General features: G+C 39.5%; 1 protein-coding gene across 15 annotated transcripts in view; it reads right to left on the bottom strand.

Moving 5' to 3' along the window:
• Nucleotides 1–15,340, bottom strand: part of SRPK2 (SRSF protein kinase 2) — a 290,037-nt gene that overhangs the window by 48,279 nt on the left and 226,418 nt on the right. For all 15 annotated transcript variants that reach the window (XM_033193842.1, XM_033193847.1, XM_033193846.1 and 12 more), the window contains 4 exons: nt 9,261–9,369; nt 8,113–8,200; nt 7,485–7,572; nt 313–419 (listed from right to left, as the gene is read on the bottom strand). In XM_033193842.1, the coding sequence (XP_033049733.1) occupies nt 313–419; nt 7,485–7,572; nt 8,113–8,200; nt 9,261–9,369 (392 nt within the window). The remainder of the gene's footprint in view (nt 1–312; nt 420–7,484; nt 7,573–8,112; nt 8,201–9,260; nt 9,370–15,340) is intronic.

Raw genomic sequence — 15,340 nt, 5'->3', positions numbered from 1 at the left:
CCAGTAAGTTATTTCTTCTAAATTACTTCCTAATGAACTAAGTGGGATTTTTTTAGTAAAGATATTGAACAAAAACAATTTGATTGTACCATGTCACATACCTTAAAAAAAAAATGACATGCAAAAACATGCCTGACAATTACATATTGCTCCCTTCACAACAAAAAATGTCATTAAATATTGACTTAATAACAGTTCAAAATGTTATGCACTGATACATATGTAATATATATACATATTCGTAAACAGCAATCATGTTGAAAGCCTAGCCAATTAGGTACTAGGGCCTAGGGACTGCGTCAAAAGCCTCACCTGTCGAATGATACTCTTCACACAACGTACTGGGAGGCCTTGATAGTTGGATTTGATGATCCACTTGAGGAGATGGTGGCCAAGCACTTCGAAGACCATACAGACATCTGGGACACAGTTAAGGATTGTTTGTGGATGCACTGCTTGCAGTGAGGCAGTTACAGAAAGCAGCATCATTGTGTCACTTGCAAAGCACTTACTACTTTATAAAATACAACATCAACACTATCAATAATACCAAAAGTGGGCAAATGTTGTGTCTCACTTAAATAACAAGAACTGACATTACTAAGCACAGTGGTTTCCCAGTGTCTCAGGGAACTGGTTCTAGGACTGCTCTCGGATACCAAAATCCACACATGCTCGTCTCTTCAGTAAACTGGTGTAGCATACATATAACCTATTCACATCCTTCCATATACTTTATTTTTTTGAGACGGACTCTTGCTCTGTACACCCAGGAGCGCAGTGGCACGATCTCAGCTCACTGCAAGCTCTGCCTCCTGGGTTCACGCCATTCTCCTGCCTGAGTCTCCTGAGTATCTGAAACTACAGGTGCCCGCCACGACGCTCAGCTAATTTTTTTTAATTTTAGTAGAGACGGGGTTTCAGTGTGTTAGCCAGGATGGTCTCGATCTCCTGACTTCATGATCCGCCCAACCTGGGTTCCCAAAGTGCTGGGATTACAGGCGTGAGCCACCGCGCCCAGCCCATATACTTTAAATCATGTCTAGATTACTTATAATACCTAATACAATGTATATGCTCTGTAAATAGTTGTTATACTCTATTTCTTAATTTCTATTACTTTTTACTGGTGTTTCCCAAATATTTTTCATCCAAGGTTTATTAAATCTATAAATGGGGAACCCGCAGATACAAAGGGCTAAGTGTAGTTACTCTGTGTCATATATTATTTCACATGTACTCCAAACAACCTTAGGCAATAATGTAATTAACCCCACTGTAGGCATGAGGACATGGCACTTTCTAGGTATAGAGTGCACTTAGAAAGTGCCAGGTGGCTGAGCCACACTACTGAAGCCTACACTGAGCTGCACTCTCATCCATCTCAGCACACTCCCTGGAAATCGGCCTCATGAAACAGGCAAAACTGAAACCTCCTAGGAACTGACATGAAACAAATACAGAGCTTCAGTATCTTAAGTGTCCTAACTGCCTGCCTAAATTTCTACTTGATAAGCTACTTAAAACAAATTATAAAATAAACATTTAGTAAACACAGTTAAGACCTATTTAATCTTTTCCTTTAATAATACCTTACATTATACAACTAGATCAATTTTAATACTATAGGCAGGTGTTAAGAATGTATGATAACCATTTAAGACATGGTATTAAGACTTAATCTATAACAACATCATCTCAGGAATCTGGATTTTCTTTTCTTAAAAAGACAAGGTCTCATTATGTTGCGCTAGCTGGACTAGAACTCCTGGGCTAAAGGTAAATTCTCTTGCCTTAGCTTCCCAAGTAGTCAGTACTACAGGTGAAAACCACCATGCCCAGCTTAATTTTTTTTTTGAGACACAGTCTCGTTCTGTCACCCAGGCTGGAGCGCAGTGGCGCGATCTCAGTTCACTGCAACCTCTACCTCCTGGGTTCAAGTGATTCTCCTACCTCGGCCTCCCGAATAGCTGGGATTACAGGTGTGTGCCACCACGCCTGGTTGATTTTTCTAGTTTTAGTAGAAACGGGGTTTCAACATGTTAGCCAGGCTGGTCTCAAACTCCTGACCTCAAGTGATCTGCCCACCTTGGCCTCCCAAAGTGCTGGGATTACAGGCATGAGCCACCACACCTGGCCCCAGCTTAATTTTTTTAAAAAATAGGTGTTTCAGCCTTCACAACTATGACACCTCCAATTTCATTATATATTCATATCATTTGTACAGGAAGATTTCAAATGGCTCTGAAACCTTTTGAGAACATTTTGTTCATTCCTGGAGTCTTACAGTTGACTTTAGAATCAAAAAAGTAGTTGATTTGATCAACTATAATAACTGAATATACTACATTAAAACAGTATTATTTTAAATATTTTTAGTGAAAAAGAGAAAAATCTTTCTATCCTGTTGAAGAACGTAAGCACTACAGATTTATGCGCAGATAATCTAAAGCCAGAAGTTTCTTACTGTTTCCCAGGATCATTACAAAAATGTCAGATTAGTTAAGGACTAAATTTAGCAGCAGGCATAGGGCGAGGCCCAGGACATCCAAAACATAACCTAAGTCTTCTCAAAGCACTGGCACATCTGGACTATGATGATTACTTAGCATTTTGCTTCAGAGTAAAAATACCCACTAGAATGTATATTTCAAAAACCTCTATTTACCCACAAATTAAGTAGTTTCTCCAAAGAAATGTTCTGTTAGCTGTCCCACGAAGGACCCTGCAGGTTGGACACAGAAGAAGTGACTGCTCTGCCGCTATCTACTTACCGATTTATCTATCTAAAGGGAAAAATATACTCAGGAGTTAGCAGAAATTAACTGGAGAAAAAGGATGAGGTAACATTAGCAGCCACTGGTACTTCCTAGTACACTCAAGATGAATTTCTAAAAGAAATATAAGGGATTTTCAAGAAGTTTAAGGAAAATGTGTATTTTGAAAACACTATGCATAGATTTCAAAAAATGTTTGCACCAAAATAAACTCATACTAGTTTGTTAACATATCTGAACAGGATCTAGTTTGAGGCACTCACAAGATAACATATCAGTTTGAAAAAAGCTTCTACCAGAGCAACATGAATTCTAAAATCGAAGCAATAACAAACATTAAAGTTATGATGAAGCTTGGGTGAAATCACTGATGCTTTGTGGTAAGTTTAAGGGGACAATATCCCAAAGAAATCGGCAGTTTTCAAATCAATAACCCGTTTTAAGAAGGGATGAGATAATGTTGAAGATGAAGCCTGCAGCGGCAGACCATTCGCATCAATTTGTGTGGAAAAAGTTTGCGGCTGGGCATGGTGGCTCACACCTGTAATCCCAGCACTTTGGGAAGCTGAGGCGGGCAGATCACCTGAGGTCGGGAATTCGAGACCAGCCTGACCAACATGGAGAAATTCCTTCTCTAAAAAAAATAAAAATAAAAATACAAAATTAGCCAGGTGTAGTGGCACATGCCTGTAATCCCAGCTACTCGGGGAGGCTGAGGCAGGAGAATCTCTTGAACCCGGGAGGCGGAGGTCGTGGTGAGCCAAGATTGCACCATTGCACTCTAGCCTGGGCAACAAGAGCAAAATTTCATCTCAAGAAAAAAAAAGTTTGCACCCTAATTGAAAAGGACAGATGACAGAGCAAACAACAGTCAACACCACAGACATCATGACTGGTTCAACTTACGCAATTCTAATTGAAAATTGAAGTTGAGCAAACTTTCCACTCAATGGGTGCCAAAACCACTGTTCCCAGATCAAGACAAGAGCAGAGCTTTCAATGGAAATTTTTAACAGGTAGGATCAAGATCCTGAAGCATTTCTTCAAAGGACTGTAACAGGACATAAAACATGGTTCTACAGTATGATCCTGAAGACAAAGCACAATCAAAGCAATGACTACCAGGAGGTGGCAGTGGTCCAGTCAAAGCACAAGTGGACTAGTGAAGAGGAAAGGACATTGCAATGGTTTTTTGGTATGCTGAGGCATGTTGCTTGTTGACTCTATGGAGAACCAAAGAATGATAACACCTGCTTATTAAGAGAGTTTTTTGAGAAAGTCAGCGAATGTTTTAGCAGGAAAATACCTGAGAAAACTTCAATTGGGAGTCCTTCTCCACCATGTAAATGTTCCTGTTCATTCCTCTCATCAAATGAGAGCAATTTTGTTAGAGTTTCAGTGGAAACTCATTAGAAATCCACCTTATAATCCTTATTTGGCTACTTCTCATTTTTGTTTCCTAATCTTAAAAAGGGCACCCATTTTTCTTCACTTAATAATGTAAAAAAAATTGCACTGACATGGTTAAATTCCTAAGACCCCTGGTTCTTTGAGGAGCAACTAAATGGCTGGTATCATCATATACAAAAGTGTCTTGAACTTGATGAAACTTATGTGAGAAATCAAGTTTATGTTCTTTATTTTTATCTTTTAATCTAGTTTTTCTATGAACATGGTGACATTCCCTCGTATAAAAACCTTCTCAAATATATAGTGTGAAGGAAATGCTTCCCTAGTTGATCATGACTTCATAGATGCATAAACTGGATGTCATTCTGGAATTTAAATCTGGGAAAAAACCTTATCCTTAGGCTTCTGATATTTGTGAAAGTAAAATATCAAAATGGTGGATCTGTTCCAAACATGATATAAAGAGCAAAAAATCTTAGAGAAGCCAGAAGACCACAGCTATTGACACAACCTAGCACCCATCAGTCACGTGCCTCTGAGTAAGTGGTCCAATTTTCTTGAACCTTGGAAAATGAAAGTACTGCCTACCCCAGGCACACAAAGGGCTATCTCAGAGGACCCAACACCCATATGCAGAAAAAGTATTCAGGAAACTGAAGGAATTATCTCTTCTCTTCATTTTTGCTTTCTTCTCTGAGCTACAGGTTTTGGGATACTTTGCTCTCTGTCACTTCCCCCTGGAGCTACCCTTTGCTAACTCCTCAGGTAGAGGAAGGATAAGGATAACATGCCAACCCTTTCTACAATCCTAATTCACTTCCCCGAGTCCCCATCAAAACCAACAAGCACCCACATAACTTAGTAGCATGGTCAAAACTGATATTCTCAAAAAAGAAAGGAAAGTCAAGAGACACCTTCGCTTGTCTTCTTCCTAGACACACTTCCAAAGACAACTAGTATTAGTGACAGGTGAAGCCAGCTGGACTTCCTGGGTCAAGTGAAGACTTGGAGAACTTTTCTGTCTAGTTATTGGACTGTAAATGCACCAATCAGTGCTCTGTGTCTAGCTAAAGGATTGTAAATGCACCAGTCAGCACTCTGTAAAAACGCACCCATCAGTGCTCTGTGTCTTGCTAGAGGATTGTAAATGTACCAATCAGCACACTGTAAAAACGCACAAGATCAGTGCTCTGTGTCTAAAGGATTGTAAACGCACCAATCGGCAATCTGTAAAAACACACCAATCAGCACTCCATGTCTAGCTAAAGGATTGTAAACACACCAATCAGCACTCTGTAGAATGGACCAACTGGCGCTCTGTAAAATGGACCAACCAGCAGGACATTGGTGGGGACAAATGAGGGAATAAAAGCTGGCCACCCAAACCAGCAGCAGCAACCCGCTCGGGTCCCCTTCCACACTGTGGAAGCTTTGTTCTTTTGCTCTTCATAATAAAATCTTGTTGATGCTCACTCTTTGGGTCTGCACCAACTTTAACAGCTGTAACACTCACGGGGAGGGTCTGTGGCTTCATTCCTGAAGTCAGCAAGACCACGAACTCATCAGGAGGAACAAACAACTCTGAATGCGCCACCTTTAAGAGCTGTAACACTCACTGAGGGGTCCGCGGCTTCATTCTTGAAGTCAGTGAGACAAGAACCCATCAGAAGGGAACAGACACATTAGGACTAAGGCCATCCTTTTTTTTTTTTTTTTTTTGAGACGGAGTCTCGCTGTGTCGCCCAGGCTGGAGTGCAGTGGCGCGATCTCGGCTCACTGCAAGCTCCGCCTCCCAGGTTTACGCCATTCTCCTGCCTCAGCCTCCCGAGTAGCTGCGACTACAGGCGCCCGCCATCTCGCCCGGCTAGTTTTTTGTATTTTTTAGTACAGACGGGGTTTCACCGTGTAGACCAGGATGGTCTCGATCTCCTGACCTCGTGATCCACCCGTCTCGGCCTCCCAAAGTGCTGGGATTACAGGCTTGAGCCACCGCACCCGGCCTAAGGCCATCCTTTTTAAAACACATGAGAAACAACTAAACTTATAGCTGACCAAGAAACACTTTCCTCTATTAAGAGTCACTAACTTCTGTCATGATAATTCAAATACTCTGTGTATCATATTCTAACAAGAAAGAGAAAAATGTAAATTGAACAAATTAATCTTAAACTGAACAACTAAAGTAACTGAATACAGACTTAGAAGTAAACAATATTGTTAAAAATGATTCAAATATGTCTTTAAAAATTCATTTTTGCAATACCAAGGAAATCTGAATGAAGAAATCTCCAATACCAAGGATACCTGATGCGATATCAAGAAATTGTTAATGTCTTTGGTGAGTTTTATGGTTATGTTTAAAGGTTCATATTTTTTCAAAGATTCACAAAGACATTCATAGAAGTAAAAGGACATGACTTCTAGGATTTGCTCTACAATAATTCAGCAAGAAAAAGATAGATGGATCAATTATGGCCAGACCAGGACAATTATTAAACTTGAGGGACAAATTTACAACAATTTACTGCAGTATACTCTCTCCTTCATATATGTTTGAAATTTATCCCAATAAGTTTGTAAAGAAAAACAATAAAGGTATTTTCTATCAAGCACTGGCTTATCTCAGATATATCAAGAAGTACAGAAAATGCATCATTTTACTTTTCCTAAACTTTTGCAATATAGATAACTGCGAATAAAATCAAGAAAACCAAAATGTTTCCATATGCACCTGACAGAAAGATGAGCTTCTGGGGACAATTACTTGAAAGGCTCAGTTGCATAATTCTGGAAACAGAATGTGGCAACTATTAGTACTATTCAGAACTAAGAGCAGTCAAGTGCTACCTTGGGATGTGGACATTTATAGAGCACTTTTCCTTTTATCTTAACCAATGCTCCATTCTCACATGGTGCTTTGCAGCCACTGGGGCACACACAGATTGTCCTTGCGCACTGGTTTTTGAAAGTTTAAAACACAAAGAAGTGTTGCTGATGTATGCTTTTATTTACCACTACAAAAAAACTTTTACCACAATTAACAGGAAAAGATCATTAATTCCACACCAAAATTAAGTCAAGTTGTTGTGTTAAAAGTAAGTTTCTAAGATGCTACTATACCAAATACCCCGAAAAGCCATGCAAACCATCCTAGGTGGACCACTTTATAATACTTGACAGCGTTCCTAGAGAGTTAATGTTGAAGGTGATGCAGCACAAAACAGCGATTATAGGAGCTTGAAATATTTTCATTTGTTAGAAGGTAAAAATATAAATAAATCAGGAAGTAAAGGATACGTATCCCATTCATGCCTGAAATCTTGAAGTCGTCAATGAGCTGAACCACCATGTCTTTGTTTGGGTCACTGGGATCACTTTCTCGAACCTATGCCAAGAAAAAGGAATGCGAGAACACAGAGTTTAAGACAAAGCACGTTTTCTCATTATAACAGCAATACTGTTTAAATACGTGTGTTTTAAAATAAAAAATCATCATAAAGTTATAAAGAATAAACTTGATTTATTTTTATTTTTATTTTTTATTTGGAGACAGAGTCTTGCTCTATAGCGCAGTCTGGAGTGCAGTGGTACGATCTCAGCTCACTGCAACCTCTGCCTCCCAAGTTCAAGTGATACTCATGCCTCAGCCTCCCAAGTAGCTGAGATTACAGACACCCACCACGATGCCTGGCTATTCTTTTGTATTTTTAGTAGAGATGGGGTTTCACCATGTTTGCCAGGCTTGTCTTGAACTCTTGACCTCAACTGATCTGCTCGCCTTGGCCTCCCAAAGTGCTGAGATTATAGGCATGAGCCACTGTGCCCACCAAACTTGACTTTAATTTAGTATTACCCAGAAAAACCTTTCTGTACAATTTTAAGTCATTAAAATTTCTTACATCATTCACATTTTTAAAGTACTTACACATTTGAGCAATTTTATTTCATCCAAGGCTGTCTCCGTATAATGCTGGGCACTTTTTACAACTTTCATTGCAACAAATCTTTTCCCCCTTAAAAAAAAAAAAAAAAAAGTCTATTTATATTATAGGTGAAAGAAATCATTAGTATTCAGGTTGAGCATCCATAATCAGAAAATGTAAAATCCAAAATGCCCCAAAACCTAAAACATTATGAGTGTGTCGACATGACACCACAGTGTAAAAATTCCAACTCTGACTGCAATCAAAACTCAGTAAAAGCTTTGTATGTTGCACAAGATTATTTAAAATGTTGTATAAAACTGCCTTCAGGCTATGTATATACGGTGTGTATGAAATACAATGAATTTTGTGTTTAGATCTGGGTCACATCTCTACGATAGGTCATTGTGTATACACACAAATATTCCAAAATCCAAAACACTTCTGGTCTCAAAGCATTTCAGATAAGGGATACTCAACTTGTATGAGATCTATCCAATAAACAGAAACATAAGCTTTCCTTTAAAACAGTACTTTTCAAACGGTGGGGCCACATGAAATAGTTGTATGGGTCAAGACAATCTCTTTTATGCTTTGTTGTTTTGTTTTTTCCCTAATTAAAGTAAGACTAGAAAAACATCAGAATTATCACAAATATTACTCACCAACCTAATAGTGAAAACCACTCTCCTCTAACACTTTTGTTTCAGAACACACACACACACACGCACAAAATACATGTGTGTGTATATATATATATGCGGAGTAGCAATGAAGCTTCTTACTATGTGTCATGGCTTTGAAAAGTTAGAAACGACTGATTTGAAAAGCCTATACACTGAAAAGCCTGTACTATACATTATGTTTGTCTGATATGGATGAATTACTAGAAAAATAATATAATCCCAATGTAAAACAATTTCAGTGAATTAACTTTGAAATAAAGCTGGAAGCAAGTAATAATTTAAGATTTCAAATAACTTCAAACTAAGGCAGTGGGGTAGAAAGGAATCTAGTCAGCTGAGGCAGGCCTGTGCTAAGCACTTCACACACCTCAACAAAGCAGTGGTGATCCTCAGCCATACCTTCTTAGAACACATATGTTGAACTACTCCAGGAAACAAATGCACAAATGACAAAGAACACTTACTGCATATCCCAGCACAGCCAGACAGTAGAGAAGTGCCCCCATCCAAGCTTTCTAATAACATGATACCGGCCATTGAAGAGGTCTCCAATTTTCACTGGATGATAGCCACCTTAAAAAACAAGAAAGAAAGAAAAAAATTCAAAATACTTTAAAAGTAGTAAAAACATTTCATCTCTTTTGTCAATTCTTGATATCATTAAAGAAAGCTCTACATAACACATGCAGACTAAAACACGTTTACTAATACATTATTTTCAGGAATATCTTTCAACAAGAAAAAGTGTTGGCTGGGTGTGGTGGCTCACACCTGTAATCTCAGCACTTTGGGAGGCTGAGGCAGGTGGATCACTTCAGGTCAGGAGTTCGAGACTAGCCTGGCCAACATGGTGAAACCCGGTCTCTACTAAAAATACAAAAATCAGCGGGGCATGGTGGCGAGCACCTGTAGTCCCAGCTACTTAGGAGGCTGAGGGGAGAGAATTACTTGAACCTGGGAGGTGGAGGCTGCAATGAGCCTGAGCGAAAAGTGTGCAACTGCAATCTGGCCTGAGCAAAAAGTGTTCTATCAATTCCTATTAGACTTCTTGTTTTAATTTAAGGAGGCAATGAACCATCCAGCACACCGTAACAATAACTTGAGGTTCCCTATTTACTTATTTTACTTATTTATTTTTAAGACAGGGTCTCACTCTGTTGTCTAGACTGGAGTGCAATGGCAAGATCTCAGCTCACTGCAACCTCTGCTTCCCAGGCTCAAGAGGTCCTCCCGCCTCAGCCTCCCAAATAGCTGGAACTACAGGCACACACCACCATGCCCAGATAATTTTTGTACTTTTTGTAGAGACAGGGTTTCACGACGTTACCCAGGTTGGTCTTGAATTCCCAGGCTCAAGCAATCCGTAAGTCTCCCCTCCCAAAGTGCTGGGATCATAGGCATGAGCCACCATGCTTGGCCAAGGTTCTGTATTTCAATCTAGGTGTGTATGTTATGCACACACCAGCTCTTGGTATTTAAAAACTTTTTTCTCCTAAACCAGTTAAATTCAAATCTTTTTGGATATGTACAAGAAAACTGACAAAAATAAACAATGTTTACTCTGTATAATTCTGCATGCATCAATAATTTATTCATAACTAACTAGAAACTGTACAACGCATGTCTTAATTTACGCTCTAATAGGGCTTGTTCCTCTCATCACTATTCTGCCAACTTCTAACTCCTGCCTGAAAACATTCCTTACAAATGAAGAAATGAGGCGGGGCACAGTGGCTCACGCCTGTAATCCCAGCACTTTGGGAGGCCAAGGTGGGCAGATCACCTGAGGTCTGGAGTTTGAGAGACCAACCTGGCCAAGATGGTGAAACCCCATCTCTATTAAAAATACAAAAAATTAGTCAGGTGTGGTGGCAAACGCCTGTAATCCCAGCTACTTGGAAGGCCGATGAAGAAGAATTGCTTGAACCCAGAAAGCAGAGGTTGCAGTGAGCCAAGATTGTACCATTGCACTTCAGCCTGGGCGACAGAGTGAGACTCCACCTCAAAAAAAAGGAAGGAAGGAAGAGGGGGGGAGGGGGAGGGGGCGGCGGAGAAAGGAAAGGAAGAAAGGAAGAAATCAGTTACAGAGGGATAGAGGACACCCTATTAAGGTAGATTCTTGATGGGAAGTAGGGTGCCTCACTGATACCTGGCACAAGAAGTTCTTTGCTTTGCATTTTTAAGCAAAATAAGCAAGCTACAAACTAGCACAGATAATACGGTATATTTTTTGTGAAATACAGAGGATAAGATTTTAGCAATGGACATTCCTGGGTATAAAATTACTCTTACTCTCTTTATCTACATTTTATTCTTTTTATCTATGCTTTTTCAATTTCTTCAATTTTTCTAAAACAGTATTTTACTACTTTTTTACATTGGAAACAGATTTTTCATTCCTTTAACATTTGCTTTTTTATTGTAAAGACATGTATTTCTCTTTTAATCTGCAGAATTCTTACAAATTACTCAATAAAGATGTGGATGGCTTGTGCCTCGTCTTTAGAGGTCTAAAGCAGTTGTAGGAAGTATCTAACCAGATCCTTCAATATATTCCCAGGGGGCTCTCAATAACATGTCAAGAATATATTTATGAATATTTAAATTGTGTTGGATTATTCCTATGTGAAGCAGGAATGTGACCAGCTACTGAGTTCCTGAGATTCTTACCCTTCTATTGCCTTTGCACTTGCTTTTCCTGGATTTGAATCTCAAGGTGTATGACAACATTTTGGCTAAATATATGAACTAAATGATAGTGAATTAGGAATAAAATGTAGCAAATTATTAAATGTCTTACTTAGAAGATTAAACTAAAAGTAATTAAAAAGATGAGCTCTGAGGTTATAATAGTTATTTATTTATTTATATTTTTTTGACACCGAGTTTTGCTCCGTCACCCAGGCTAGAGTGCATTGGCCATCTCGGCTCACTGCAACCTCTGCCTCCTGGGTTCAAGCCATTCTCCTGCCTCAGTCTCCCGTGTAGCTGGGATTACAGGCTTGCACCACCACACCCGGCTAATTTTTGTGTTTTCAGTAGAGTCAGGGTTTTGCCATGCTGACCAGGCTAATCTGTAACTCCTGATCTCAGGTGATCCGCCCACCTTGGCCTCCCAAAGTGCTGGGATTACAGGCATGAGCGACCGCGCCCAGCCTACAATAGTTTTGAAACCATTAAAATTAACATTCAAAGCAGGAAATGAAACTTTATCCAGTATGAATTAGGAACACTGTGCTAGGCACTTTACTTTCAAAACCATGTTCCATGAAACAAAAATAAACTTTAATATACTGCAGGTGTTCGATAGGGGATCAGGGCAGTGGGAAGGAAGAAGTGAGAAGTTCTGTTTGAGAAACGCAGTGTTGAACAAAGAAAACCAGATTTCTTGACCACAGGCCTAAGGTTTTAATACAGAGTGAGAACCTTTAAGAGAACAGAAAATGCTGCATATTTCCTGACATATGTGTTCATGGAATTATTTCTTCAGAGACCTAGTTGCATTTTATAACACAAGTATTTAGGAAAGACTCATCTATCATAATTCTTGAAACCACTCTACAAAATAGATGGTATTATTTTTACACTGCCACAGAGAACACCAAGCATCACAGATTATGAAGTACTAGGTTCAGGGCTAGGAACTAGGTCTGACTCCAAAACCCATGTTTTGTCAACTAGTAAGAAATACACTCCAATTTTAATAATTAGAGGACTGCTTCCTGGTCTTAGTACACAGAAAACATGGGATGTCTTAATACTACTTAAACATACATTATTGCTAATATTTAAGTCTCTAAATTTAAAAATAATTTATGCATAAAAATAAATCTGTATCACACTAGTATATGTTTCAGATTTAAATTCTCAATTAGCCAAAGTGTGTACATGTGAGCAAAAACAGAAGCGCACTATTTCCAATGTAATCACAGCATAAGCACAGCAGCTCCTTTTCTCAAGGGCTTTGAAAGCTAACAACAACAAAATTACTAGTGGAGTACAGTATCCCTGAAGCCCTCAGTCTAGCTAAAAATATTATCTCTATAAAAAGGCAAACTACACGAGAGGGGCAATTTTTTTTTTTTTTTTTTTTTTAAAGAGATGGGGGCTAGCTCTGTCACCCAGGCTGGCGTGCAGTAGAGCAGCGCGAATAGGGCTCACTGCATCCTCGAACTCCTGGGTTCAAGCAATCTTCTCAACTCAGCCTCCAAGAAGTATATGCCACCATGCCTGCTTAGTAATAACATTTTTTAAAAAAAACAACTGAAAGTATAAAACACTTAACTTACTTCTAATTTTCAAAATGTGATATACACAATTTCAAGTCTATGTATATTCTCATATTGTAACTCCTGGTTTCCTACAAAATCAGTATCTTCTGACCATTCATTTTTCATTCCCTTCTCACATAATGGCAGCCTTGCTCACAGGGCATCTCCTCTAACATCCACGCTGCCAGAAGAGTGGTCCCTATCTCCATGCACCAGACCACACTAACCTAACTAACACCCAGGGAATCAGAGAAAATGAACACTCCAGTAACTCCACCAGAAATGACCCCAGTTCCTTGGGCTTAGTTAACTGTGTGCACTATAATGGCTATTAGCAATGGACACCCCAAGGTGTACCACACTGCCCAGCACACAAGAAAACAAGTACAGTTACTAGACAAAGGCTCAAACTTTATTCAGTTCGCTGCTTCACCAGAGGACAGAAAAGGAGTATGGGACAATAACAGTGCTATGGACACCGCTAACAGCATTAAGCAGGGTGCCAGAAAGTCTCAGGTACTTGAAGATCACCATGACTTAAGGGTTTGGTGGATATACCTGTACACTTCACTATTTGTACTATTTAATATAAAAACCATGCATTTATCAAATAGTTGTTTTTCTTTTTTTTTTTTTTTTTTTTTTTTGGCTTCTTAAAAAACAAATCTTAGCCGGGTGCAGGGGCTCACACCTGTAATCCTAGCACTTTGGAAGGCTAAGGCAGGAGGATTGTTTGAGCCTGAGAGTTCAATACCAGACTGGGCAATACAGTGAGACCCTGTTTCTAAAAGAAAAAAAAATCTTATCAGATTACAAACATGAAGAAATGAAGAATGAACTGTTAAGTAACCATTAAATTCATTGCTCTGGTTTCTTCTACTTCCACGCCTCCAGCACAGCCAAGATTTCTGTAACTAAAACTCTACCTAAGATAGTAAAAAGAATCCAAAGAAGAAAATGTTAAAACTCTCCTTTTTAGCTATTTGGGTGACTTGCTAGCCAAAGATAAAGATTCTCTTTTCCTTGTCTAGCAAAAAATAGATTCTATTTATAGAGTTAACCAGAAGTTCAGAATTCCGTGACAGACAATGTTCTGGAAGTATTTTCAACAAAGTCTCTTCATTTTCTTAATAAAGACAATATTAAGTGTCACCCGAGTTCTGCTGAGAGTGGTTTCTCAGCCCTCTGATTGGGCGGTGTCTCTATATAACCACTGAAAACTTTCAAAATACTAGGGAAAGCTGAGAATCACCCCCAACACACACAATGATTGAAAAAAGGAGGAGCCAGGCGCAGTGGCTCAAGCCTGTAATCCCAGCATTTTGGGAAGCAGAGACGGGCGGATCACGACGTCAGGAGATCGAGACCATCCTGGCTAACACCGTGAAACCCCGTCTCTACTAAAAAGTACAAAAAAAACTAACCGGGCGAGGTAGTGGGCGCCTGTAGTCCCAGCTACTCGGGAGGCTGAGGCAGGAGAATGGCGTGAACCTGGGAGGCGGAGCTTGCAGTGAGCCAACAGCAGGCCACTGCACTCCAGCCTGGGTGACAGAGCGAGACTCTTTCTCAAAAAAAAAAAAAAAAAAAAAAAAAGGAAGGGGTGGAAAAAAGAAGTTTGTTCACAGTAACATAACATAAAGACACATTCTGTGTCACTGAAGATTTTAATACTTCCTTCCCCCAAAATTCATAAAATAAAAGCAAGCAGACATAAAATCAGTAAGATTATGGAAGATCTGAACACACTATCAACCAGCTTGACCTAATTACCACTTATAGATCACTATACTCAACAACAAATACTCTTTTCAAGGACACACAAAACATTTACCAAGATACATAATGTACTATACCATAAAACAAGTCTCAATAGAAATAAGAGGATTTGGCCGGGCGTGGTGGCTCACGCCTGTAATCACAACACTATGGGAGGCCGAAGCGAGTGGATCACCTGAGGTCGGTCAGGAGTTCAAGACCAGCTTGGCTAATGTGACAAAAATCCATCTCTTACTAAGAACACAAAAATGGGCTGGACGTGGTGGTGCACACCTGTAGTCCCAGCTATTTGGGATGCTGAGGCAGAACTTCTTAAACCCAGGAGGCAGAGGTTGCAGAGTTGAGATCACACCACTGCACTGCAGCCTGGGCCACAGAGTAAGACTCCGTTTCCAAGAAAAAAAAAAAAAAGAAAGAAGTAAGAGGATTCAAATCACACAAAGTATGTCCTCAGACCATAACAGAATTAAATCACAAACCAAGAAGAGTAAATACTC

This window comes from Trachypithecus francoisi, unplaced genomic scaffold (assembly GCF_009764315.1).
Source record: "Trachypithecus francoisi isolate TF-2019V2 unplaced genomic scaffold, Tfra_2.0 Lachesis_group4, whole genome shotgun sequence".
Classification (NCBI taxonomy): domain Eukaryota; kingdom Metazoa; phylum Chordata; class Mammalia; order Primates; family Cercopithecidae; genus Trachypithecus; species Trachypithecus francoisi.
The sequence above is the reverse complement of the archived record's forward strand: the minus strand, read 5'-3'. Positions and strand labels throughout refer to the sequence as shown.